Source organism: Acomys minous, assembly GCF_964271855.1.
Source record: "Acomys minous genome assembly, chromosome: 4".
Lineage (NCBI taxonomy): Eukaryota > Metazoa > Chordata > Mammalia > Rodentia > Muridae > Acomys > Acomys minous.
The window spans coordinates 104,228,152-104,252,013 of NC_140486.1; the positions used below are offsets into that span (position 1 = coordinate 104,228,152).

A 23,862-nucleotide genomic window follows, 5' to 3' on the forward strand; every position below is an offset into this window, starting at 1 on the left:
ACAATAGAAGCTCTGCAGTAGGTGTCACCATTCCTGATCTCAAGATATACTACAAAGCTTTAGTAATAAATATTGAATGGTTTGGGCACAAAAGCTGACACGTTGATCAAAAGAATTGAACTGAAGTTCCCAGGACATAAATCCACAGACCTATGGACACATGGTTTTTTATAAAGAAGCCAGAAATACACAGTGGAAAAGAGGACAGCATCTTCAAAAAATAGTGCTGGTCAAACTGGATGGCTACAAGTAGAAGAATCCAAATAGATTTATACATATTGTACTGTACAACACAAAACAACTCCATGTGGATCAAAGACTTCAGCATAAAGCATAAAGCAAATACACTGAAAGGAATAGAAAGGAAAGTAGGAAATAATATTGAATACATTGGCAAAGGAAAAGACTTTCCAAAAAGAGCCTTTTAATACAGTTACTAATATCAACATTAATAAATGGGACCTCATGAAACTGAAAAGCTTCTGTAGGGCTACAGACACTGTATTTGGACAAAGTGGCAGCCAACAGAATGGGAAAAGATTTTTACCAGTTTCACATCCAGCAGAGGGCCAATATCTATAATATATATAGAGTTAGAAACAAAATCTAGATATTAAGAAGAAAAATAATTTAAAAAATGAGGTACAGATCTAAACAGAATTCTCAATAAAGGAAAGTCAAAAGGCTGAGAAGCATGTAAAGAAATGTTCATCGTCCTTAGTCAGTTCAGAAATGCAAATCAAACCTACTTTGAGATTCCATCTTTCACCTGTAAGAATGGCTTAACTTCAACAAAGCACACGCCAGCTCATGCTGGAATACAGGGACACTACTCAGTGGCTGGTGGGAGTGCAACCCTGTACAGCCACTGTGAAAAACAGAAAAGCAGTTCCTGAGGAAATGGGAATTGATCTACCTCAAACCTAGGTATACCTCTCTGGAGCATATACCCAAGGTACGCTCCATCCTGTCACAAGGACACTTCCTTAGCCATGTGCACTGCTGGTCTATTAATAATAGCCAGAAATCAGAAACAACCTAGATGCCACTCGACAGAAGACTGAATAAAGAAAATACAGAAATTTACATAATGGAGTACTTCTCAGACATTAAAAAGAAATGAAATCTCGAAATTCACAGGTAAATGGATGGAACTAGAAAAAAAATCATCCTGAGTGAGGTAACCTAGACCCAGAAGGATAAATATGGCATGTGCTCCCTTATATGTGGATATTAGCTGTTAATCCAATGATAACTAAGTTAGAATACGTAGAACCTCGGAGCTTAGGTATGAGGTAAGGGGTTTTATGGGAAGTGCAGGGACATGTATCTCCCCGAGAAAGGGAAGTAGAGAAGATAGTTAATGGGTGCATTGGGCAGGGCACTGGAAAAGGAGGATCAGCTGGGAGGGTGGGTGAAGAGGAGGAAAATGGAAAGAATACAGGGAGAAGTAGCACTTGAGGAGCAGAATGGAAACCTAATATTATAGAATTGTTAAATATATATGTGACATGGATGAAATTGCCAAATAATAGAGGTTACAGAGCCATTTGTTGTCACCAAATGAAGCTTCTAGTATCAAGAGTGGGATAAGTCTAATGGGGTAACAGCCAAAAGGATCTCATGGGAACCCCAAAGCAACCAGGCTGTTGCCAGGACTATAGATTACTCCCCACAAAAAGATGGCAAAGCTCTAAAGCTGAAGGCAACACCTACACAATTCATTGAACATGGAGAAGTTGATCTGGTGCCTACATAAAGCCTTCACCCCTGTGTGCTAGCCTCTCTGGTACAAGAACGTACTCTTCATAATAACAAAGGAGAAATTTAGATGCCAACTCAGCCACAAACCCTTGTATCAACAATGGTACCCTGCTTGCAAGTATGCTAGTGCAATGATGGCACAAAGCTTGTGGAAGACAGCCCAACCCATAAGACATAACCCATACTAAAACTGCTTGGGTGATCAAGAACCTCAGACTAGATAGTCTAGTGACCTAGAGTAAAACCAAATGCCATTGTTCCTAGAAAAAAAAGTCACAATAAAATGACTGCTAATGACATTCTGCTATACTCATACATTAGTGCCTTGCTAGGCCTTCATCAGAGATGTTTCCTTTAGCAACAGATGAGAACAAATGTAAAGGTCCATGGCCAAGCAACCAATATGCAGAGAGTGAGAGGCCTCAGGGCACGCAGCTCTAAATGGGATTTCTTCACCAAGTTCCTCCACGCAGGGCTCAGGAATACTAGGAAAGAGGAGGCAGAAAGTCGGCAAGAGCTGGAAGGAATGAGGACACACAAAAAATAAGGCCCTTTAAATCAACAAGATTGCCAGCTATATGAACTCAGAGACTGAGGCCGCATGCGCAGGGCATGCATGGGGTTGCACCAGATGATGCTGTAGACGTGTAAGGAGAATACACACATGCGGCCTCCCTAATCCAGAAGCAATCTCAGCTGATAACTATTTGCAAAGGAAAATTTAGTCTCACTGGGGGTTGGGGGTGGGCAAAGCTACTCTTAAGGGCTGGCTGCATGTCCAGCAGTAGATGGCAGACCGCAAACAACTCAGTGGCATCCTTGAAGATTCCTTGTCTGATAATAGTCAGTCAGAGTGCTTCCTTTTTTATTTATTTTTATTTATTTTATTAATATATGTTTCTTCTCTTTTTGTACCTTATAGTTCCATACTATAGCTTCTAGTTTAGGGTTTTTATGGGATTCTTGACTATGTGAACCAGTGGATTCCTGTTTCTTGTGCCCTCTCTTGAGTTCATTTTCTTCTGTTTGTTTTGTCTAAGACCAATGAGTTTGTTTGTATTGTATTATTATATTATATTTTATTTTATTATTATCTCTTAGGAGTCTTGTGTTTCCTAATGAGAGACATAAAGGGGGTGGATCCAGATATGGTTAGGGAGGTGGGGAGAAACTGGGACAAGTAGAGGGAGGGGACATGTAATTAAGATATATTAAGTAGAATAATACATTTTCAAAAAAAAAAAGAAAGAAAGAAAGAAAGAAAAAAGAAAAGGGAAAAAAAAAAGAAAAAAGAAAAGGGATGATAAATACAACGCAAGAAGAGGTGACAGCTATGTGTCCCCAAACCTCTGCATCCTGAGCTCTGAGTCGCGTGACATCCTCTAAGAGTACACAGCTCTTTACTGTGGGATCCAGCACTCCGGGGAAACTGAGGCTCAAGTAGGAGAATCAGAGGGTCACACACAAATGGGACGCACTAGGTTAGCTCCTTTGTGACGTCTTGGTTTCTCTGTTTCATAGGCACTTAAGAGTAATCGATTTCTTCATTTCTGGATAAAGCTAAGTCAAGACCAGGATGGCTCTGGAAAGTGCCACAATGAAGGCCACCAGGTGTCATCCAGGTTGTATGTACTCACCCAATGAGGAACTGTCAGGCACATTGACCATTGCCAGCCCTGCTTTGACGCAGGCCAGACTACATCTGGGCTTTGGTTGTTCATATTGTGTCAGTGAGACACATTCCTTGCCCTTACATGTACCACTAGCCTTAATATTGCCATTGAGTTAGGGACAACCAAACAACCTCACTCATCTGTTTTAAACAATCCTTTAACCTGCTCATGGATGGGGAGTTTTTCACGCTGATTTTTAAGGAAGGCATCACAATGTTTCATTAAATTTACTATATAATATATCATTTTCTGACAGGGAAACCAAACTTAGCTCTCAATTTTAATAAAACAACTTTACTGTTTTATAACTTTGAGGAAAAAAAAAGTCATGCAGGCCTGTAAAACAGCACTTTGTGAGTTTCCAAACTCTTTGCTCGTTTACGGTCTCTATCTGGTAATTATAAAGATTTATATCACGCCTCATCCCCCACAGAACTTAGTACAGATCCGCCTAGTGGACTGGGAGACTGACTTGGAAGTCTGCACATTCATTATCTGTAATAATAAGATGCTATGGTAAGTTAATGATTTAAGGCTAGTATATGTTTGACTCTGGGAAAGGAAGTTTAAAACTAATTTATGGGACTATAATCCACTGGGAATTTTCTTATTTCATCAAAAATATTTTAGAGGTGCCACAAGCATAATTGATCATACTGAGGTGACAAAAGTGGACTGTTACTACTTTCCTAATAAGAGAAGGAAGTCATTCATCTTGCTTTACATATTTTAAGTATTATAAAGACAAATAATACCAGGAGTGAAGCTGATGTTACAAATCAAGCATTCTGACCTTTGTCAGTTTATCACTGAGTTCTTACTATCACAGGGAGAAAGGAATTGACAATTCTGTTAACCCTTTCAATACTTCATACTGTCCAACTATAAATTCATTTACGTTAAGTATTTCATAGATCATCTGAATCAAAACTAGTAATAATTCATATTGTACACACAAAACGTGACACATAATTATAAAATAACACATGTAATTTGAGCTTTAAATATGAGTGATATGTAGGAGAGAGTTGTCATGCTTTATTTCTTAAGTAATTTCAAAAATTGGAAACAAAGTCCCCAGAACTAGTGTGGCCTTGGTGAAACTACTGTTTGATTAGAACTGTCATTTTTATATGCAGAATTTGACTTCATTTCTTTTCTTAATGTTTTCATTTTATTTCACAATTTGAATTATCTAATTTTAGTAATAAATTTTTTTTCTTATTTACTGAGGAACCGGAAACTAGGAACATTTTATCTTGCAATCAATTGGATTTCTTCATAGTTCTCATCAGACATTGCTAAAACAAATGTGAAAGCATTCTTCAAATTTTGTAAATCTGTGTTTTAAAAAATTATGTTTTACCTCCTTTTTTCTTTATTGCTGTTTTTTCTCTCTCTTGGGGAGCAGTGAGATGGTCAGTGGGTGGGTCAAGCGTGATGACCTGTGTTTCAGTCTGATCTCCATGTACAAGCAATAGCATAATGCCACAGTCCCACAGACATACTCACGTACACGCACACACACACACACACACACACACACACACACACATACATGCACACACACACACACACACAGATTCTCTCTCTCTCTCACACACAGACTCACACACAGAGATTCTCTCACACACAGACACACAGACAAACACACACACACACACACAGACACACACACACAGAGACTGACACATACAGAGACTTACACACAGACATACAGACTCACACACTATAACAACTTACTTCAACCCTGCATTCCTTTAAGTACTTTTAAAGTTGTACCCATTACCTAAAGAGTGCCTACCGATGCTTACACTAATTAACTTGGGGAGAGGACAAGTGATTTGCTTACTGTTCGTGCATCCCACACAGACAAGGTCTTGTCTGCAGAAGCGGTGAGAAGAGTGTTCGAGAAAGGAAAAAACTCGATGCTGTTCACAGAGTCCGTGTGGCCATATAGAGTGTATCTGCACCGTTCGCTGTGGAGAGGGAGCAAGGACAAAAGGTTCAGGACTGAGTGCCTAGATGCTTTTGCTTCCTCTGCAGTGCTAAGAAAAAATCAACCCCAAGGACAGAAAAGCAAAGTAATGAAAAATAGTAAACACACACAGTATATATTATGTATAACATATTTAATACATTATATAATATATGCTAAAAACAGTATCTTAGGCATAGTGGGCCATACCTACAATCTGAGACTCTGGAGGAGGCTAGTAATGCATTCCAGAATGGCATGGATTATAGAGTGAGACCATTACAAATCATCAAAGGAAAGGTTTTTGTTTGTATGTTTGTTTAAGTTAAATTTTTATTATAATTTATCCACACTACATCCTGCTTGTTATCCCCTTGCTCTTATTTTCCTGTTCCCACTCTCCTTCCCTCTCCCACCTTACCTCCCTCCCCTAGACCTCTGCCTGGGAGGGGGGGCTCCTCCCTCACCAGCTTGATCACAAGCACTTTTACCTACTGGAAAATTCTTATTGCTCCTATACTACTTATTTATGTCATGAAGTAAGTACATAAAAATTGGCTTCAATTTATAGAATTAAAGAATGAATTAAGAAGAGAAAACCTCCCACCAATCCCTAAGATCAAGTAAACTTTCTTAGGTCTCCATTTTTCTGTGTGTTGTCTCAGCCTTGCTTGTACATTACAATGACTGGCCACACTTTTGGAACGTCATCATCTCCAGTTTCAAGCCCTTTCAATTGATCCATGATGGATCCAGGCATCGGCGTGTTAATGCCTCCTCTGGTAATTGTAATTTGCCTTTGGGGATGAGAATCTAAACAAGTGTTTTTCAAAGTGTTTCATTCAGACCAGCAGTATCAGCATCACTTGGGACTGTATCCAAAATGCAAATTCTCAGCCTCATCTCAAACCTATTGAATCAGAAACTCTGGAGTGAGGCCCAACAATCTGTTTTAGCAAACACTCCAGGGAATTCAGATGCATGCTGAAGTTTGAGGGCCATTGATCTAAACCACAGGAAATGGGCGAGGAGTAGAGGCCATGGTATCTTCAGCCTTGGCCATTTTATGGATGGACTGTCCCTTAAAACAGGGTACATACTGGGTAGAAGCACCTTCATCTGTAGTGGCAGATCATTTAAAAGTAATGCTACTTATAAACCCATTTTAAAAATAGAGAGAGTAGAATCAGTAAATAAAAATGCTCAGAATAGAGGGGTCAGCACAAATGCATCACTAACAGGAGCATCAATCAGTTGATCTCTGTGCATTTCCTCTCTGGCTTTGCTGTGCCTCGTGTGATCATATGGTGTGGTGAGCAACACTACACCAGATGCAGAAGGCTGGATGCCATCCTGGCCTAGACCAGAACCATCAGGATAAGGGGTTCTCCTCTGTGTGGCAGATGTACTATTCGGACAAAGGAAATGACTTAACACCATGTACTCATGTTCAACACATTTCCACCATGAGAGTCTTTGATCAAGTGGGCAAATATGAAATAGAAGGAGAGAGCTCATGAAACCCAGTGTCTTGGAGATGTTAGGATTGCTTTTTTCCTCACTTGCAAATTTTTTCTCCTTTATTAATTTATTCTTGTTACATCTCAATGGTTATCCCATCCCTTGTATCCTCCCATTCTTCCCTCCCTCGCATCTTCCCCTTATTCCCCTCCCCTATGACTGTGACTGAGGGGGATTACCTCCCCCTGTATATGTTCATAGGGTATCAAGTCTCTTCTTGGTAACCTGCTGTCCTTCCTCTGAGTGCCACCAGGTCTCCCCCTCCAGGGGACATGGTCAAAGGTGAGGCACCAAAGTATGTGAGAAAGTAATATCCCACTCTCCACTCTACTGTGGAGAGTGTTCTGTCCATTGTCTAGATCTGGGTAGGGGTTTAAGGTTTACCGCCTGTATTGTCCTTGGCTGGTGCCTTAGTTTGAGCGGGACCCCTGGTATATACTCACTTATATCTGCATATTAGCCCAAGGGGCATGTCCCACGAAAGCCTTCACTTACTAGGAAACCGAGACAGAGGGGAGGACATTCTAGTGGGACTCTAGATGAGAGAAGCATGGGAGAATGGCAAAGTAGAAGGATCCAGAGGGTCCTAGAAGCCTACAAGTAGAACATTATGATAGGCAGATTTGGGCCCAGGGGTTCCGCTCAAACTAAGGCACCAGCAAATTTTTTAAGATACCAAAAATATTAAGGTTTATTTGAATTTGAATATAGATTCACACTACTCTCCATTTACATAAAGAGAAGTATTTTAGTAGCATATCAGTAAAATGTAATAAAATTATTAAACAAATTAAAGTTATTCAGGGTTAATTTATCTTAAAATTTAGAAGATTGGCTAATAATATTTTATTATGTTTCTTTTTAACATATACATTTATATTATTACACATGGGTAAAGCAAACCACATACAGCAGGAAAAATCATGAGACAATCAGGAATTATATAAATGTTACATTCATAGTGATTTGGCTATTTGTATTTGGGAAACTTGAAGTAAACTTCTTTCCTAATCCATTAGGGGTCCCGCTCAAACTATGGCTCCAGCCATGGATAATACATGCCGTAAACCTCAAACCCCTACCCAGATCTAGTCAATATGTACTGGTGTCTATGCCACAGCCTGTGAATTAATTTCTTACTTTTATAAATAACATTTTATAAATGGGTTAACTTGCTTGGACATTGTAACACTTTCAGCTGCAGTAACAGGTTTTAGTAGTTACAGCAAAGATTACATGATTCATGAGCCTAAAACACTTACTACTAAATATTGTTCTATAGGAAACATGTACTGCAGCTGGGCGGTAGTGGCACACACCTTTAATCCCAGCACTTGGGAGCAGAGGCAGGCGGATCGCTCTGAATTTGAGGCCAGCCTGGTCCACAAAGTTAGTCCAGGACAGCCAAGGATACACAGAGAAACCCTGTCTCAAAAAACTATAAAAAACAAACAAACAAACAATAGACAAAACAAAATAAAACAAAACAAAAAAAGAAACATGTATTGTATCGCCTGTGAGATGTACCAGTGTATTTGGATATTTATACTTATGCTTCAGTCTTACAGTACTGGACTTCTTTCATTTTTAAAATTCATAGCATATTTTCTTTCTTAAATGAATTATTTTTACAAAAACCTAACTGCTGTTTTCTAATGATGTGAAATGCATGAGTACAACTTTTTTCTTTGAAATTTCACAGTATAATTCCATTTCCTGAAGTATCCAACTTTGTTCTACCTTCAGCTCTAGGGAGAGATAGGATAGTGAGACAGGTACAGGATGAGAAAGTGAAACACAAAGGTTGACTATAAAAGATAGAAAAGAGCAAATATACAATTTAAATTGCAGTTTAATCATAAAACAGATATAATTAAAAGAATGGATTAAAGTCAAATAAATATCTTTTCAATATAAGCCATTACTATTTTTATTTACTTTCAGTATTAAAAGTTTTACTAACTTGAGTGTGTGTGTGTGTGTGTGTGTGTGTGTGTGTGTGTGTGTGTGTGTGTGTTTGCACCACGATCCATATCCAGTGACAGAGGTCATCCCTGTGCATTCAGTACTTTCTATCTCACATGTGTTCTGAAGGTGGATCTCAGGCCAGTGAGTGTGTAAGTATCTCTACCCATTGGGCCATCTTGTCAGACCCAGATATCACTTTTAGGAATAACACATAAGCTGGACAAGGAAGACAGTGACAGGAGTGCCTGAGTGGACAGGGAACAGCCCAGGAAGACGCAAACCTACACACACAACTAGAGTCAACTTAGGAATGCGGCAAGTTTGAGAAATAGTCTTCATCAGGAGAAGCACACCTGGGTTAGCCAATAGCAAATGGCCATCCTGAAAACATACATACAAGTAAACAGGGTATTTTTATCTATTAGGAAAAACATATATGTATATAAAATAATATATATACACATATATATGCATTAACAACAATTAGAGAAAAAAAGAGGCCATGATTTTGAAAATAGGTGGGACAGAATATGTGGGAGGGTTTATGGAGATTAGAGGGAGAGTAGAGAGGCAATTATATTATAATTTATATAAAATATTATATTATAATATCAAAAATAAAATTACAGTAATAATTATCTTTAAAAATACATCCAAAAATTAAAAATTAATTAACTCATTTTAGAATCATTTTCATTTCTGTAAGGAGAATGAACATAAACAAAAGATATTCTTATTTCCTCCCATCTGCTTTATATACTCTCATTCCATTGGTAAGGTCTGAGGCAAAGTCATCACAACTCCCTCCCCCACAGCCAACAGCAATAAAGATGTTCTTGAGTGCACAACAGCACTCAACAAGCATAAGAGACTCAAAGATTAATGTGCATTATGTCATAAGACAGGTCAGCTAATATTCCCTTTCTTAGTTCAAGGAAAGGTATCCTTCCATATTTATTTTTTCTTCATTTTATATTTTTGGAAATACCATTTTTGTTCCACTTTGTTTAATTTGTCCTACTTTCATTTTGTTGGTCAGTATTTATTTTATTCTATAACTCAATTATTCCATATGTGTGCTTTGTTCAGGGTAAGGAATCAATCAAGAGCTTCATTTTTCATTTCAGTCATTTCTCAATATTCTTCATTTGTCTGAGTTCTTGTTTTGTTATCTCAGGAATTTCTTTTGTTTTTTGTTTTGCTTTGTTTCTAAGGCAGGGTTTCTCTCTGTAGCCTTTACTGTCCTGGACTCACTTTGTAGACCAAGTTGGCCTCAAGTCCACAGTGATCCACCTGCTTGGGCTCCCTGGGTGCTGGGATTAAAGGTGTGAGCCACCATGCACAGCTAGGAATTTTTATGTACTATGTTCTCCACTGGAATTGGCATGTAATTTATTTTTCAATTTTTGTAGTTCATTGGCACTGGATTTAGTTCTGTATGTTTTTATTTGTTTTCATATGGGGGTACCTACATGCTAAATATTATTGACACATGAAAGACATTCAGATTTCTTGGCTGCAGGAAGGACAATCTCCGAAGTCTACTCAGAATTACTGTGTTCCCTAAGCTTCTCTCCAAGTTTATTACTGAGTTGATCACTGACGTTCTTTCTATTTTTGTCCTTTAAAATATAGTATATGGGTCTTGTTGCAAAACTTCTCAGGTCGTGGGCTCTACAGTAACTGTGAATGCTCCTGACCCTGAGCGCCATCAATCTGTCTATGTCAGTCTCCTTTACGTCTTTTATGGAACAATAAAAATGATTTCCTAAGATTCAGACTTCCAACCATGACAGAGAGGAAAAACAGCAATTCTCTTGCAACAAAATAAAGGTATAATACAACATATATTTAATATTTAAGAAAAATCTCTTTTTCTACAAATTAAACACAGTACACCATGGTTGTACTCTTGAGAGAAAAGGGGAAATCTCAGTTATCCACTATTTGATGACCGTGACTTTACACTTAGAAGTAAAGTACCCCAAGAGTGTGTGTAGTGAGATTACTTCCTAGTATGAGTTCCCTGGAACTTGTAGAATTCTATGAAAAAGGAGCCAAGGCTCCACTGTGAGTTGTTCATAAGGGTCTAGATGGAATTTCCTTAGACTCTGATATGGTAAGGTCTGGAGGGCATGTCTGCTCTTCCCTCAGAAGCAACACAATGACACCATGAATGGGAGACCACCAGGAGGGTATAGAGTCTAATTTTATCCAGAGTGAAATTACCTAACTGAATACTGAAGCCGTTCACTTGGAACTCCAGAGAGGCTCTGCCATAGGAGTAGATACTGTATTCATGAATCAAGCTCAATACTACAGATATAACTTGTATTGCCAAAAATAAAACCAAACATGAAAGGGAACTAACAAGAACAGAACGCTGCCTTACATATGAAAACTACATATATATCTGATTCATATTCATGAGGAGTATCCAGTGTATGTAAATTTTTCTATGTATATGAAGATATAGAAAAATATGAACCATAATCAAGAAAACAAAATTTAAGTGGTGAACTAAATAGACTCTAAATTAACTGTTGAAAATTAACAACTATGAAAAAATATTACAAGAATGTCCCTGTATGTAAAAGCGTATGTAGTTATAGTATATGCAGAAATATATCTCCTAAGATAAATGAAAATGATAAGACAAGGGCTCATGTGTCGTGAGATAAGTTTGTAAAATGGAAAAATGATCACATGAATAAAATATCTATTTAGATATTGAGAAAAAAATTAAAAATGTAGTTTTAGTTATCAGTAGAAAAATATCAGAAGGTATAACATATATGTACTTGAATTTCCAGAGAAGGGTAGAGTGATAAAAAACATTTCCAAAATTGCTCAAATTGCTTCCAATTTAAAGAGAAATATCATAGTTCTGATTCAACAAAAATTTAAAAATCCAGTAACAGACAAAATGCACAAAGCATATCATAGTCAAAATGTCAAAGTAAGACCTAAACAAATAAACAATAACAACAACTCTAAAAGTTGTCACAGATTTAAAATAAATAAAGAGCATGCAAGAGAACATGGCTCCATATGGCAGCTGACTTCTCACTGGAAATAAGCCAGGAAGAATTATATTTTCAAAAGTGCTGGATTTAGAGATGCAGCTAAAAATACCATTATTTATGAGGATGAAACAAAATTTCAGATCAATGAAAACTGAAAAAAAGAATTGATCGCTTGGAAATCGTTTCTGCAAGACATACTGAATTGAAGTTATTCTCACTGAATGAAAATGGTACCAGGCAGAAACTTTAGTTTATAACAAGAACAAAAGCATCTGAGATGATCAATGCCTGAGCAAACAAAAATGCCATTTCCTAATTTTGATAACAGACTGCTGGAAATATAACAAAAATATACAGAAATAAAAACATAGGGTTTTTCATAACAGAAGCAATTCAAACTGTAAGAATTACACTCTAACATCAAAATACTTTGTATATAGAAAAGTTGTCTTAACTTAAAGTAAGATTTCCCCTCCTTATGACTGAGCAGAACACAGACCCCTATGCTTTTCACTTTTACCTGATGGGAGGTTCTGATGAGTGCTCAAGGGGCATTAATGTATGAATATAAGATATGAATTAGAGTGCTGCTTAGTATTGTGGTCACTTAGCAAAATAATAGTAGGTTTACATCTGAGTCTATTAATGGCGTGTGTGTGTGTGTGTGTGTGTGTGTGTGTGTGTGTGTGTGTGCGTGCATACATGTGTGTGTATGTTTTCCAGTTAAAATACAGTGTGTATGTGTGTATGTATTTGTTTCCAGTTAAAATACGGTTTGGAATATACTTGCCATATAAGACTATCCCTTTCCAATGCACACTCTGTGCAGCTGACTTGGGCATGTGTCCATTTGCAGGCAGGGCACAGCCAGCCAGTGCCAGCCTACACTGCTCCTTTATAAGGCATGCTCAACCAGAAGACATGCAGCCCTCAGAGTAGAAATGGCAGGTTCTGATGGAGAGCCAATCCACACTCATGTTCTCCTCCTCAAGGTACAGGAAGATGTGCAGCTAGCTCCTCCCTGTTTCACACTCCCTGCACAGAGCTGGGAATCAGCCACAGCACTCCTCACTATATTTGTTGGACGAATGAAGCAAAGGGACATGAGGTGCAGGTAAGTACCAGGCATATAAGATGACCCCTGACTTTGGCACGTATTTTTCATGGTTTAAATGTCTCCTTATATGCTGAAATCTATGGTATGTTACAATTATTTTTATAAAACTCTGTTTGTTTCTTCTTTTAGCTTCTTAACCCATCTATCACACAAATAAGTGAGACTCTTATTTTAAAAGGCTTCCCAACACAACCTGAGCAGTTTAAGTCTGTTCTCAACCCTCTATGCTGCTATTTTGGTGTACTCTCAGCAAACATCCGTACTTTGTAGCTTTCCTTGTCTCCAGCTACTTCCTTAGACCTCTACTCATGGCTGAATCAATCCTCCTGGAATCTGCTACTTCATCTCCTAACTTCTCCTCTGGCTGGAAGGAACTCCATCCCTTTTTTCTTCCCTGCTTATCAAGTGGCTGTAAGGTGCTTTAATGACATATCAGGGGGACAATTGGGGAGCAGAATTTATACATTTACTGTCTCTCTGTCTCTGTCTGTCTGTCTGTCTGTCTGTCTGTCTGTCTGTCTGTCTCTCTCTCTCTCTCTCTCTCTCTCTCTCTCTCTCTCTCTCTCTCTCTCTCTCCCTCTCTCTCTCTCACCCCCCGCCACACACATCCTCTTCCAAATATAAGATAGCAATGTAGAAAAGGGTAGGAACAATTACAAGCATCAGAAGTTGCTGAACACTGGGCCAAATAGTGTCTTCTGACTGCGACAGAAGCACTATACTCATAAGCTCACAGCCACTGTGGTTGCCTGCATAAGATCTGCACAAGGTCAACCTGTGAAATTCCAGGAAGAATGAATGAGGGTCTTATGCATCTTCACACCTAGGGAAGGAGCTGCTGACAGCTGGTGACCACTGGAGGAGGAAGTATTGGTTTTCATTAAGGGTGTATTGCCCAGAAGATCATCCATGTTCCAACGAATGGCCCCACACCCATTCTTATACTGACAGCACTGAATATACTCAGTGGGGTCATTTACATACAAAAACAAAACAGAGGTCATGAAAGTGGCTGAGGGTGGGAGGGAGGGAGGGGGGCTACAAGGAGGGAGGGAGGAACGAAAGTATGTTAGGGGGTTGAACATAATCAAAATGCAGTGGTTTTGCATAAAAAATAACAAACTGTTACAGTTTTTAAAATTGTGTTTTGAATTAACATAGACATATTTATTCAAGTTTATGTGTGCAACAATATGTTACCAGGCATACAATATACATATATCTTATATATATTATATATATACACACACACACACACACACACACACACACACACACACACACACATTGATACACCTCCCATGCTGTCAACTATGTCTATTTGCAACCTTTTGGTCTGTTTTAGAAAAATGTAAAACTATTAAAATATATTTTATTATAATATTAGTTAATAAATTCATATATAGAAAGAACATGTATATAGAGAAAGTGTGTAATTTGGAAAATAGTGTCCTGACATATTAAATTCACTGAAGGTAAAATATTGTACACATTCATATTTGTTGTCTGTCTTTTATTTTTAAACTCACTTTAGTTATTTGGGAATGCACTCATTTCTGTTGTCAAGGTATAGAGAACAGCTGTTCAGTGATAAAATTCATATGCTTTCCCAAAGCAAATGGAAAAGGTAGGTCTTTTACCGAGCTCAAGGAAGGAAAGAGCAGAGGGAATCTGGAGATGTCACTGGCTGAGGCAGAGAGCATCCCGGGTGGGCAGCTGGAGGAACAGACTTGGGCGAGATTAATTAGCTGCCAGAGAGGGAGGGGCCATTCAGAATCCCTTCCCAAGGTGAAAACGGACAAATGTGATGGAGCATGATAGTACAGGAAGAGTGGAAATGACTCCTACATTTCCATAGGAGCAACAACATTGGTGTCTCATAGTTCTCTCTTTTTCTCTCTGCTGTTTTCCTATCAGTTTGTATGAAGAAGTTAGTTTTCAAGCAAAGCTATCTCTTTTTAGAAATTCATTTATATTATTCACCTTTGTTTATTTTGTGGGGCACAGAGATGCCACAGTTTGCACATGGAGACCACATGTGTGGACTTACTTCCTCTAAGGTTCTGGGACTGGAACTGAGATACTTCAGCTCAGCAGCATGCATGTTTATCAGCTGAGACATCTCGGGTACCCACAATAGCTATTTCTTAACTTACTTCCCATGTATTTACCTTTTATTTCCCTTTATCTCTATTTTATGTGCTTATGTCTTTGATTTGACTTTTATTATTTTGGTAACTTAATGATTTTTTCAACTTTTAATTAATTGCAAAAATTAATTCATGAATGTATCTACTATTTCAGCTCAAACATTCTTCCTTTAGAGTGCATTTTTCTTATATAAGCCAAATCTAAGAGAAAGTCAGTCTAACATACAAATGCCTTAAGTGAGGGACTTTATTTCATGCTTTTTAATAAAATTAGTGTCTAATTTATAATGATACCTTCAAAAATCTCAGGCTTAAGTGTATATGCAAATTTTTAAAATGCGCTTAATGGCATTACACAACACTAAAAGAAAGCTAGGCATCAAAATACTTTTTAAAAGATCTGAAGAAAAGATTGCACATCTATTCCTCTTTTGAATGTGTAAGGTGGGTCATTACGGGTGAGGATTCCTATAGGAAATGCTGTAACACATAGCTGGAAAAAAACAGGCTTATGATGACCACCTAATACTTGGAGATTGTGTAAGAAATAAGAAACCCATGCACATTATGCTTGTCTTGCCGTCTGACCTGCAATATTAATGGAGAAGGGGGAACCTACGAGCACCATCTTTCCGTTCTCTAACATTCTTACTGTACCTCCCGGAAGAAAAGCATCTAGAATACATACCCCTCTTCTCAAATCAACTGACTTGCAGAAACATAGTGCTTTCCTCTAATCTATAAAGGAAATACACCCTCTGGACCCAGGAAGTCCCAGGTCCCATCAACTTTCACATTGAAATCAAAATAGGAGAGGCAGAGCCCTGGGGAGGGAAGGTAAGCCTGCACTCGAGTTTCTCACACACCATTTCATGGTAAATCAGGGTGTCCCACAAATGTCCTCAACATATCCAGCATCTCCAACCTCTGAGGATGGAGATTTGACACAGACACATCGTCTCCATTTTCTCTGAAGCCACCCTTGAATAAATTGATCTTTCCTACCATGCACTCTTTTCTGATCTCCATGAGGTGAAACAAAAGTTGTATTAACGAAATGAAGTATTGGAATTAGTACTTCATGTCACTTAGCAAGTCATGACATTTTACTGTGTTTTATGTAATTTAATACAAATAATAACATTTATCAGGGGTTTTTAAAAATAAAAAATTCTTGTGAATATATATATATATATATATATATATATATATCATAAACATAAGATAAACATAAACAAGTCCCCATACTGTGATTCATAACATCCAAGGCCAGTGAGGGATTTCCCACATCTTCTAGCTTATGTACAAAACTTTATTTTTAAGCTATTTTTAAACCTCCTAGAATTCCGCATATTACTGGGATAAATTAAAGTGATTTCTACATTTTTTTAACTTCAAAATCAAGACCATTTATTTAGTGAAAGTACTTTGCATTAGATGAACAATTATGTAAAATATGTGATCACAGGAAACAAATATCTCTATTTGTAAATATGGAATTCAATTGACTATTTAATGAAGATGTTGACACCTAAATAAAATTTACTACAGAGTGTGCTGCAACACCATAGACAAATGATCTTAGAGCATCACTCAGGCAAGATCGTAGTCAAAACTCTAAATAGCAAGCATATAAAAGTAACATCTTTCTATGGCCATAAATCTGCATTTACACCAAAGACTGTTTCCCAATAGGCTCAAATCTGGTGAGATCTCTGTATTCAGTGGTTTAGGTTACCTAGAGACAATTCAATCTATATCAAAAGGGAGGCAAAAGTGTACATTATCTGATATGCTAGAATTGTATTTACTGTGACAAATGACCTGGCATTATAACATTAAAAAGTGGAGAGTTTAGTCTTGCCTCAAGGTTTCATTTCACCCTAAAAGCTCATTGTATTGCCTTAGACCCTGACGTGAGGATGACTATCATGGAGGAAGGGAGAGGCATATGGGAAAAGAGGTCACTCATTCAAGACAGTCAGGAAGCACGGGGGGAGGAGGCAGGCATCGGGGCTGCAAAGACTGAGATAGTGTGCCTTTTCTTTTTCCCTTTATTTTATTTGATTTGAGTGCTCAGATCACAGGATAATGCTGTCTACACCCAGGGTAAATTTTTTTCCCAAGGTTAATTGTCTGGAATACTGTAACCCTTTAATATAACTCATGTTGTGGTGACTCCCAACCACAAAATTATTTTCATTGTTTATTCACTGCTACTGTTATGAATTGTAGTATAAATATCTGGGGTTTTTTTTTGGATGGGGTTAACTGACTCCTGTGAAGGGGTCCTTTGACCCTAGAGGGGTTGAGAACTGATGTCTTAGATGCTTCTTTATTCAACAAAGTTGACAAGATTAACCATTACATATGTCAAAAGTATGTCATTTTGTATAAGAGATTTAAGGGCCTTGAGATTTCTGTATGAAGGTAGAGATGAGAGTCTGGTGGGGATAAAGATTTCAGAGTAGCACACACTGATAACAGTAGGGAAAAATGGAAGCATAAAACTGGAAAAATAGAAGATTAAAAAAAATCAAAATGGCAATTCATGGCAAGGTAATCTAAAGTCCAAGGCAAGTAACTTTATAACAATTTGTCTATTTACACTGTAGTTTATGATCACATTTCTCGCTTACTGTTCTAAACAACTGACACACAAGGTCACCAAGTTAAACCAGCCTTCATTACTTATGACTCCACATTTGCAAGTTTCATGACTTGTTAAAATTTCTTTATATAGCAAAGATTTTCTATTTGATCAAACTCCAGTCAAAGTCACCTGAGCACTCTTCAAAAGTAGTTTCTAATTTGGCCTATGAAACTGTTATCAAGAATATGGTTCCACTCACTTTCTTTTGCCAACACAAAAGGACTTAAATACTAATGTAGTTTGCAAGAGCTCAAGGCTTTCCTAGATGGCCTTAACCCTCAGAGCTGTTAGAGTGTACTCTTCATTCAAGGCAAACTTGTTAAGCACCTGACCCCACCCTTCCTGAGAGTTTACCAAAAAGAGCTTATAATTCTCAGTACTACACACACACACACACACACACACACACACACACACACCCCATTATCCTTTTTCCATTTCCTAACACTCTCTTGAAAATGTCTATATAAAACATAGAAGAGTTCAGTTCCCGCAGGACCAGGGTCTTTCTGATAACAGTGTACTACTGATTGTTACCTTAATGAGTGTCCAGCTGTATTTATCTTTGACAGGGAATTAACTCCAAAATCAATACCTGTGGTACTTCTGTGGTCATTTAAAGGCCTGGACATGAATAGTGAAAAATTTGTTTCAATCTGTGGTCAAACTAGGCAAATCTCTCTCTGCCTTCTTTTCCTGGTTCTCACTCTGTTTATCCTTTTAGTAGCATATTTTTGTACCAAGTTTTTTCACCTATTCACACTTTTTCCTCTGTGATTTCACTATTTAGAAGGACCATAGAGAAAAGATGAGATGCTGCAAAGGCAAGGATGTCACATGTGAGATATAATGCTGCTGTGTGGGGTTCATGTCAACAAGTCAGTGATAGTCATTAAATAAGGTGCACTTAAATACAAATGTACAAAAAGCACAGAGTGCATTGATTGGTTAATAAATCAGCTGATGGGAAACTAAGCCTCATTTCTCTTTGAAGTAATAAATTATATTTACTAATCCAGTGCTTTTAACTTCAATTACATAAATTAGCTGTGCTTATAATATCTTTAATTTACAGAAAAGAACAAGGCAGAACAATAGTCAGTATTACACCTATACTGGGTACTGGAGGCAGTACTTTATCCCAAACAGTTGTTTTAAGACCATGTACTTTATGCCTCTATCAAGAAATCATCACTGCCAACCTGGGGCTTTCTGTCATGAGAAGTTGATGAAATTATACTATACTGACAGAAAAAGGCACATCTCCTAGAGATGATCTAAGTAAGTGTTCAGCATTAGAAATAGTTCAGGGGGGTGGGAGGAATGGGAGGATACAAGGGATGGGATAACATTTGAGATGTAATATGAATAAATTAATAAAATATATTTAAAAAGAAATAGTTCAGTACGTCTAGGTAAAGAATTAATTTACTTTACCCTAACCTCTACAATGTATAATAAACTAATCTCTAACAATTAGGAAACAGTTTTAAATGTAAATAAAGTGGTGACTGGCTTGATTTAGAGAAGTGTGTTCAGGGTCAAAGGACACTGGCGTTCTTCCTTCCTGATTCTGCATTCAATAGCCTCACATTGGTACACTGAGATTTAACACAGTGGAAGTATTTGCTAGAAGGGTCAGCAGATGCACCAAATTAGAACTTTTATCTTCTAAAGCTAAAAAGTAGAGTTCAGTGTCATCAGGAAACTGATTCCTTTCATGCATCGCCTTAAATATGGATGCCCAAATACCTAGTAAGCATTATTTCATAAAGTTGTTTCTATATCAAATTAGCATTCAAATCAGTAATGAAAGTAAACAAGATGCTTCCTTGACAACTTGGGTGGGCCACACCCAGTCCCCCAAGGGCCAGAACAGAATCAAACAGAAGGAATAGGAGTCTGTCATCTGTTCCAGGCTGTCCATCACACGCCAGAATTTCTGACTCTCACAGCTTTGGTCTTGGACCAGGACTTCCAGCAATGATTCTCAGGTTCTTGGCACTGGGGTTTGTATTTGAAGGACATCACAAGCTTTCCTGGGTCTGCGGCTTACACACAGGACACTGAACAACTTCTGAGCTTCTATGATCACATGGTCCTATCAATATAACATTTCTATCTCTTTATATCTATATACATCCTGTTGTTTTTACTTCACTGGAGAAACCCAATATACTCTGTTTTCTTAGAATTTATTTCCGTTGTATTTATTCTACTTAAAGAAAAAAATCATATGATAATACTTATCATATTATGTTGATGTTAATGTGTTTTTGTCTTTCTTATTTTATTTCCTTTGTCTTTTTCTTTTAGTTCAGCCCTTTCTTTTAGTTCAAACTAATTCATAAGAGGATAACTATGTTATGTTATTATTAGTGATGAAATAGCAAACTATTAGCTTTTTTGATGACATGCAAATACTCTCAGGGCTTATTGTTAGTCGCCATCTGAAGCAAATGGCTGTGTATAGGGCCGATATTCTGTAGTTTATACTGGTATAAAAAAGCTATTGTAAAGGACAAAAAGAGCCGGAAGTAACATGTCACATTGCCTGGTTGATTTTAATGGTCTGAGTTTTTAAATATTGATGGACTTAGTTTGGCTACTTGTGCTTTGGAACCTGTCTTGTGCTGTGCAACTAGGAATGACATCCTTCATGTATCTGATCCTGAGGAAGGACCACTGAAGGCTGACACCACCTGTCTTCTTTTCCACATGTACAGATTTAGAGCAATTAAAAAGAACAGAAAAAAAATCCAGCTTTGGTTCTAAAAAAAAATCCAAGATTTTAATCCACCCTAAACCACTTATTGTTTTGCTCCTTAAATCACACATAGAGGTCTACAAGGGTTGTTTTAAGCATATCTTACATATTTTTCTAATTGGTAGCTGCAAAGATTAAGGACAGAGACCCTAAGTTTAGTTCTTAGTCCCCATGTTGCTAGTTTGCAAATGCCTATAACTCTAGCTCAGCTAATCAGATGTGTCTGGCCTCTGTGAGCATCTGCACACACACACATACACACACACCTATAGTTAAGAACCATAACATTAAATCCTTAAAATTAAAAAAAAAGTTTTAAAGGATGACTACTGCAAGCTTGACGGACTGAATTCAATGCCCAGGTCCCATATGATAGAAGGAGAAGACTGACTCTTGCACACTGTCCTCTTACCTGCACATACAGGTACAAAATACAATACATAAAGTATACAATAAATAAAGGTAATAAAATGTTAACAATTGCTAATAATCACTGTAAATTTAAAAATAAAATACTTTGCGAATTTTCTAAAATAATACTTTATATCTGTCATTTAATCTCTCTTTTACCAAGTATTTTGCTGTACTGCTCTCACAGAGCCACATTCTTAGATAGAATCAATGAATGTCCTACCCTTTCATGGCAGTTCTTTGAAGGAGAGCTGAGTCTAAAAGCATGTAAATTCTCCAGCCACAGTAGGTTGACTCTGGAGAACAGAGAGTTGAGCAAACAGCATGAGGGGAAAGGCATTGCTAAAATAAGAATGATTGGGTAATCCCAAACATGGATTCCTAGAGAAGAGATACTTCATCCCAGGTGTATCCTCGCGTTCTGAGCTTCCACTGCAGATGGAGGTGACTGCGTGAACAAAGCCAGGGCATTCATCGCCCTGTCACTGTCCTTATTTCATCCGTCCCAGCACCAGTGAAGTCAGACTGGTGATTTTCTTCAATCTATTTTCTTGCTTTTGCCTGTCCTGCTTCAAGCTCACTTAATAAAGACTGCAGCATTATATGCCACGGCCCATGAATACATTTAAAGGTAGCTCTAAGAAAACATTCAACCTACTGATCTTCATAATCTTCTAAAGAAAGATCATTATTTTCCAACCCTCAAACCCAGTGTCCTCTCTTTCATATTTTAAGTTAAGATACTAAGTCCTTTGTCTTAAAATAAACTTACTGAAATTTATCATTTTCTTTACAGCTGCATAGTATTCTATCCTGTATATGTAAAACGTTTTCACTCTCCACTCATCAGCTGAAAGACATGTGGGTTGTTTCCATTTCCTAGCAATTGTGAATATGGCTGAAATCTAAGTGTACCTCTTTCCACAAAAGTGAAAGGCTGAGGGCTAAGGATATAGCACACAGATGATTGTGAACAAGGTCCCAGACCAACCCCCAGTAAAAAAAAAAAAGTATGATAGGGAATAGGGAAAGACATGAGGAGGGAGGGAGAGAGAGAGAGAGTACAAAGTACCAGATCAATTAAAAGAAAATAATTACAGGAACCATAGAAATGGCTGGTTTTTAAATTTAATTTGTTTCATAAGGTCTTGCCTTTGGCTCAACTCTTATTCTTAGACTAGAAACCACTTTAAAGGTATTAATTGGTGAGTCCTTTGTGGCCACTCTTGATATTATCAGTCTGAGTGTTCTGTCTTTGCAGTGTGTAGTTGTAAAATGCCAGCAATAGTGAGCTTGCTTAAATACTTGAATGAGGATGAACCACTGTCAAAGAAAATATAAGAAACTGGTAGAAGCCTGCCAGGGAACTTCAGCATTGTCAAGTATATAACAATCTTCCTGACTGTATTTCTTCTGTTTCTGCTGCCATGGTCTATCAGAAATGACTTTTTGAAAGTCATATAGACCTTTTCTGCTTTACAATCAATACTGTTTGTCTTCCTGGCTGTGGATTACTCACTCAATATTTTCTTTTTTTTACACATACATTTATATTATTACACACATATATACAATAGATTACCTATAGCAAGAAGAACCAGACACAATCAGGAATTATATAAAAGTTACATTCTTAGTGTTTTGGCTATTTGTATTTGGCAGCCTTGAAGAAGACATCTTTCCTATCTTGGTACATCTAAATTTCTGAATGTAAATCAATCTCCATCACATATTGTCATTATCAACTTAGAATACATATCTAGACCTAAGAACATCTTAACCCCTAAACAACTAAGCTTCATTGTAAAACTAAGATAGCTGGTCTTCAACTCCATCAGAGGCTTGCAAAGGAATAAACTTGATTACTTGCATATGCCAGGAGTGCAGATTAGCAGCTTTCCAAATAAGAAGGCGACAGAGACAGTTTTCTACCTGAACAGTCACCCAATACTCTCTAAGATGGTGGAGCATCTTCTTCAGCCTTCTGGCCCAATATATCTGACAGACCTATTTGTGAGGCAGGAAATATTGAGGGCTTGCTTACCCTTTCTTGGCAGAATTTGGCTGTCAACTCTCTCTTCATCCAAGCTTGCCCTTTATTAGGCAGAATTCTGTCTATGGCAGAAATAACGACCTTTTGCCCAGTGGCTAATTTGCCACATTTGAGGCCCTCTCCATAAGGAAGTTCTTTGATGCTCATCATCCTCTTTGAGCTAGGCTGGGTGTTGTCAGGAGTTAACCTGCCTCATTGTCAGTGAATCTCTAAAATAATAAAAACATTTTAAATGCCATATTCTGCATGTCTCTGAGGTTTTTGAAGACCTTATCTATCTTACCGTATCTTTCTATAAAATCATATCTATCTGCTGTACCTAAGATGTATATTCTTGTGATAAAAGAGCACTAGCCATTGACATGACCATGATTTAATCTACTGTCTTTAGATTTATATAACTTATTTATCCTAAACAACTTGCTATAGCACTTTCAAAGCATTGGAGGTAAACCTTACGTTATAATTGAGTTATATGTGTATAAATCCTCATATTAGAGTAGAAATATATACACATATATTTCTTACACTTGAAATACATAAATTTTACATTTGAATTCTATGCTACTGTATCTAGAAGTAAACTTATTTTTCATCTATATTCAAAATTCTATACCAGTGAATTAAAAATACCTTGTGAGTGACAACTGAGGTATTAAGTTGAGGAGTAGATTCACTAATCTACCTTTTGTTCTACCTTCCCTACATATTTCTATATTCCCCCTTCTTTCTTTGAAATCCCTTAGACTTGATAGGCTGAGGTCAGATGTTAGGGGATGAA

The 23,862-nt window shown here is 37.5% G+C and overlaps 1 protein-coding gene across 3 annotated transcripts in view; it reads right to left on the minus strand.

Annotated features, from left to right (window-relative positions):
• SPAG16 (sperm associated antigen 16) overlaps nucleotides 1–23,862 on the minus strand; it is an 819,872-nt gene that overhangs the window by 326,267 nt on the left and 469,743 nt on the right. For all 3 annotated transcript variants that reach the window (XM_084779848.1, XM_084779847.1, XM_084779850.1), the window contains one exon: nucleotides 5,290–5,416. In XM_084779848.1, the coding sequence (XP_084635974.1) occupies nucleotides 5,290–5,416 (127 nt within the window). The remainder of the gene's footprint in view (nucleotides 1–5,289; nucleotides 5,417–23,862) is intronic.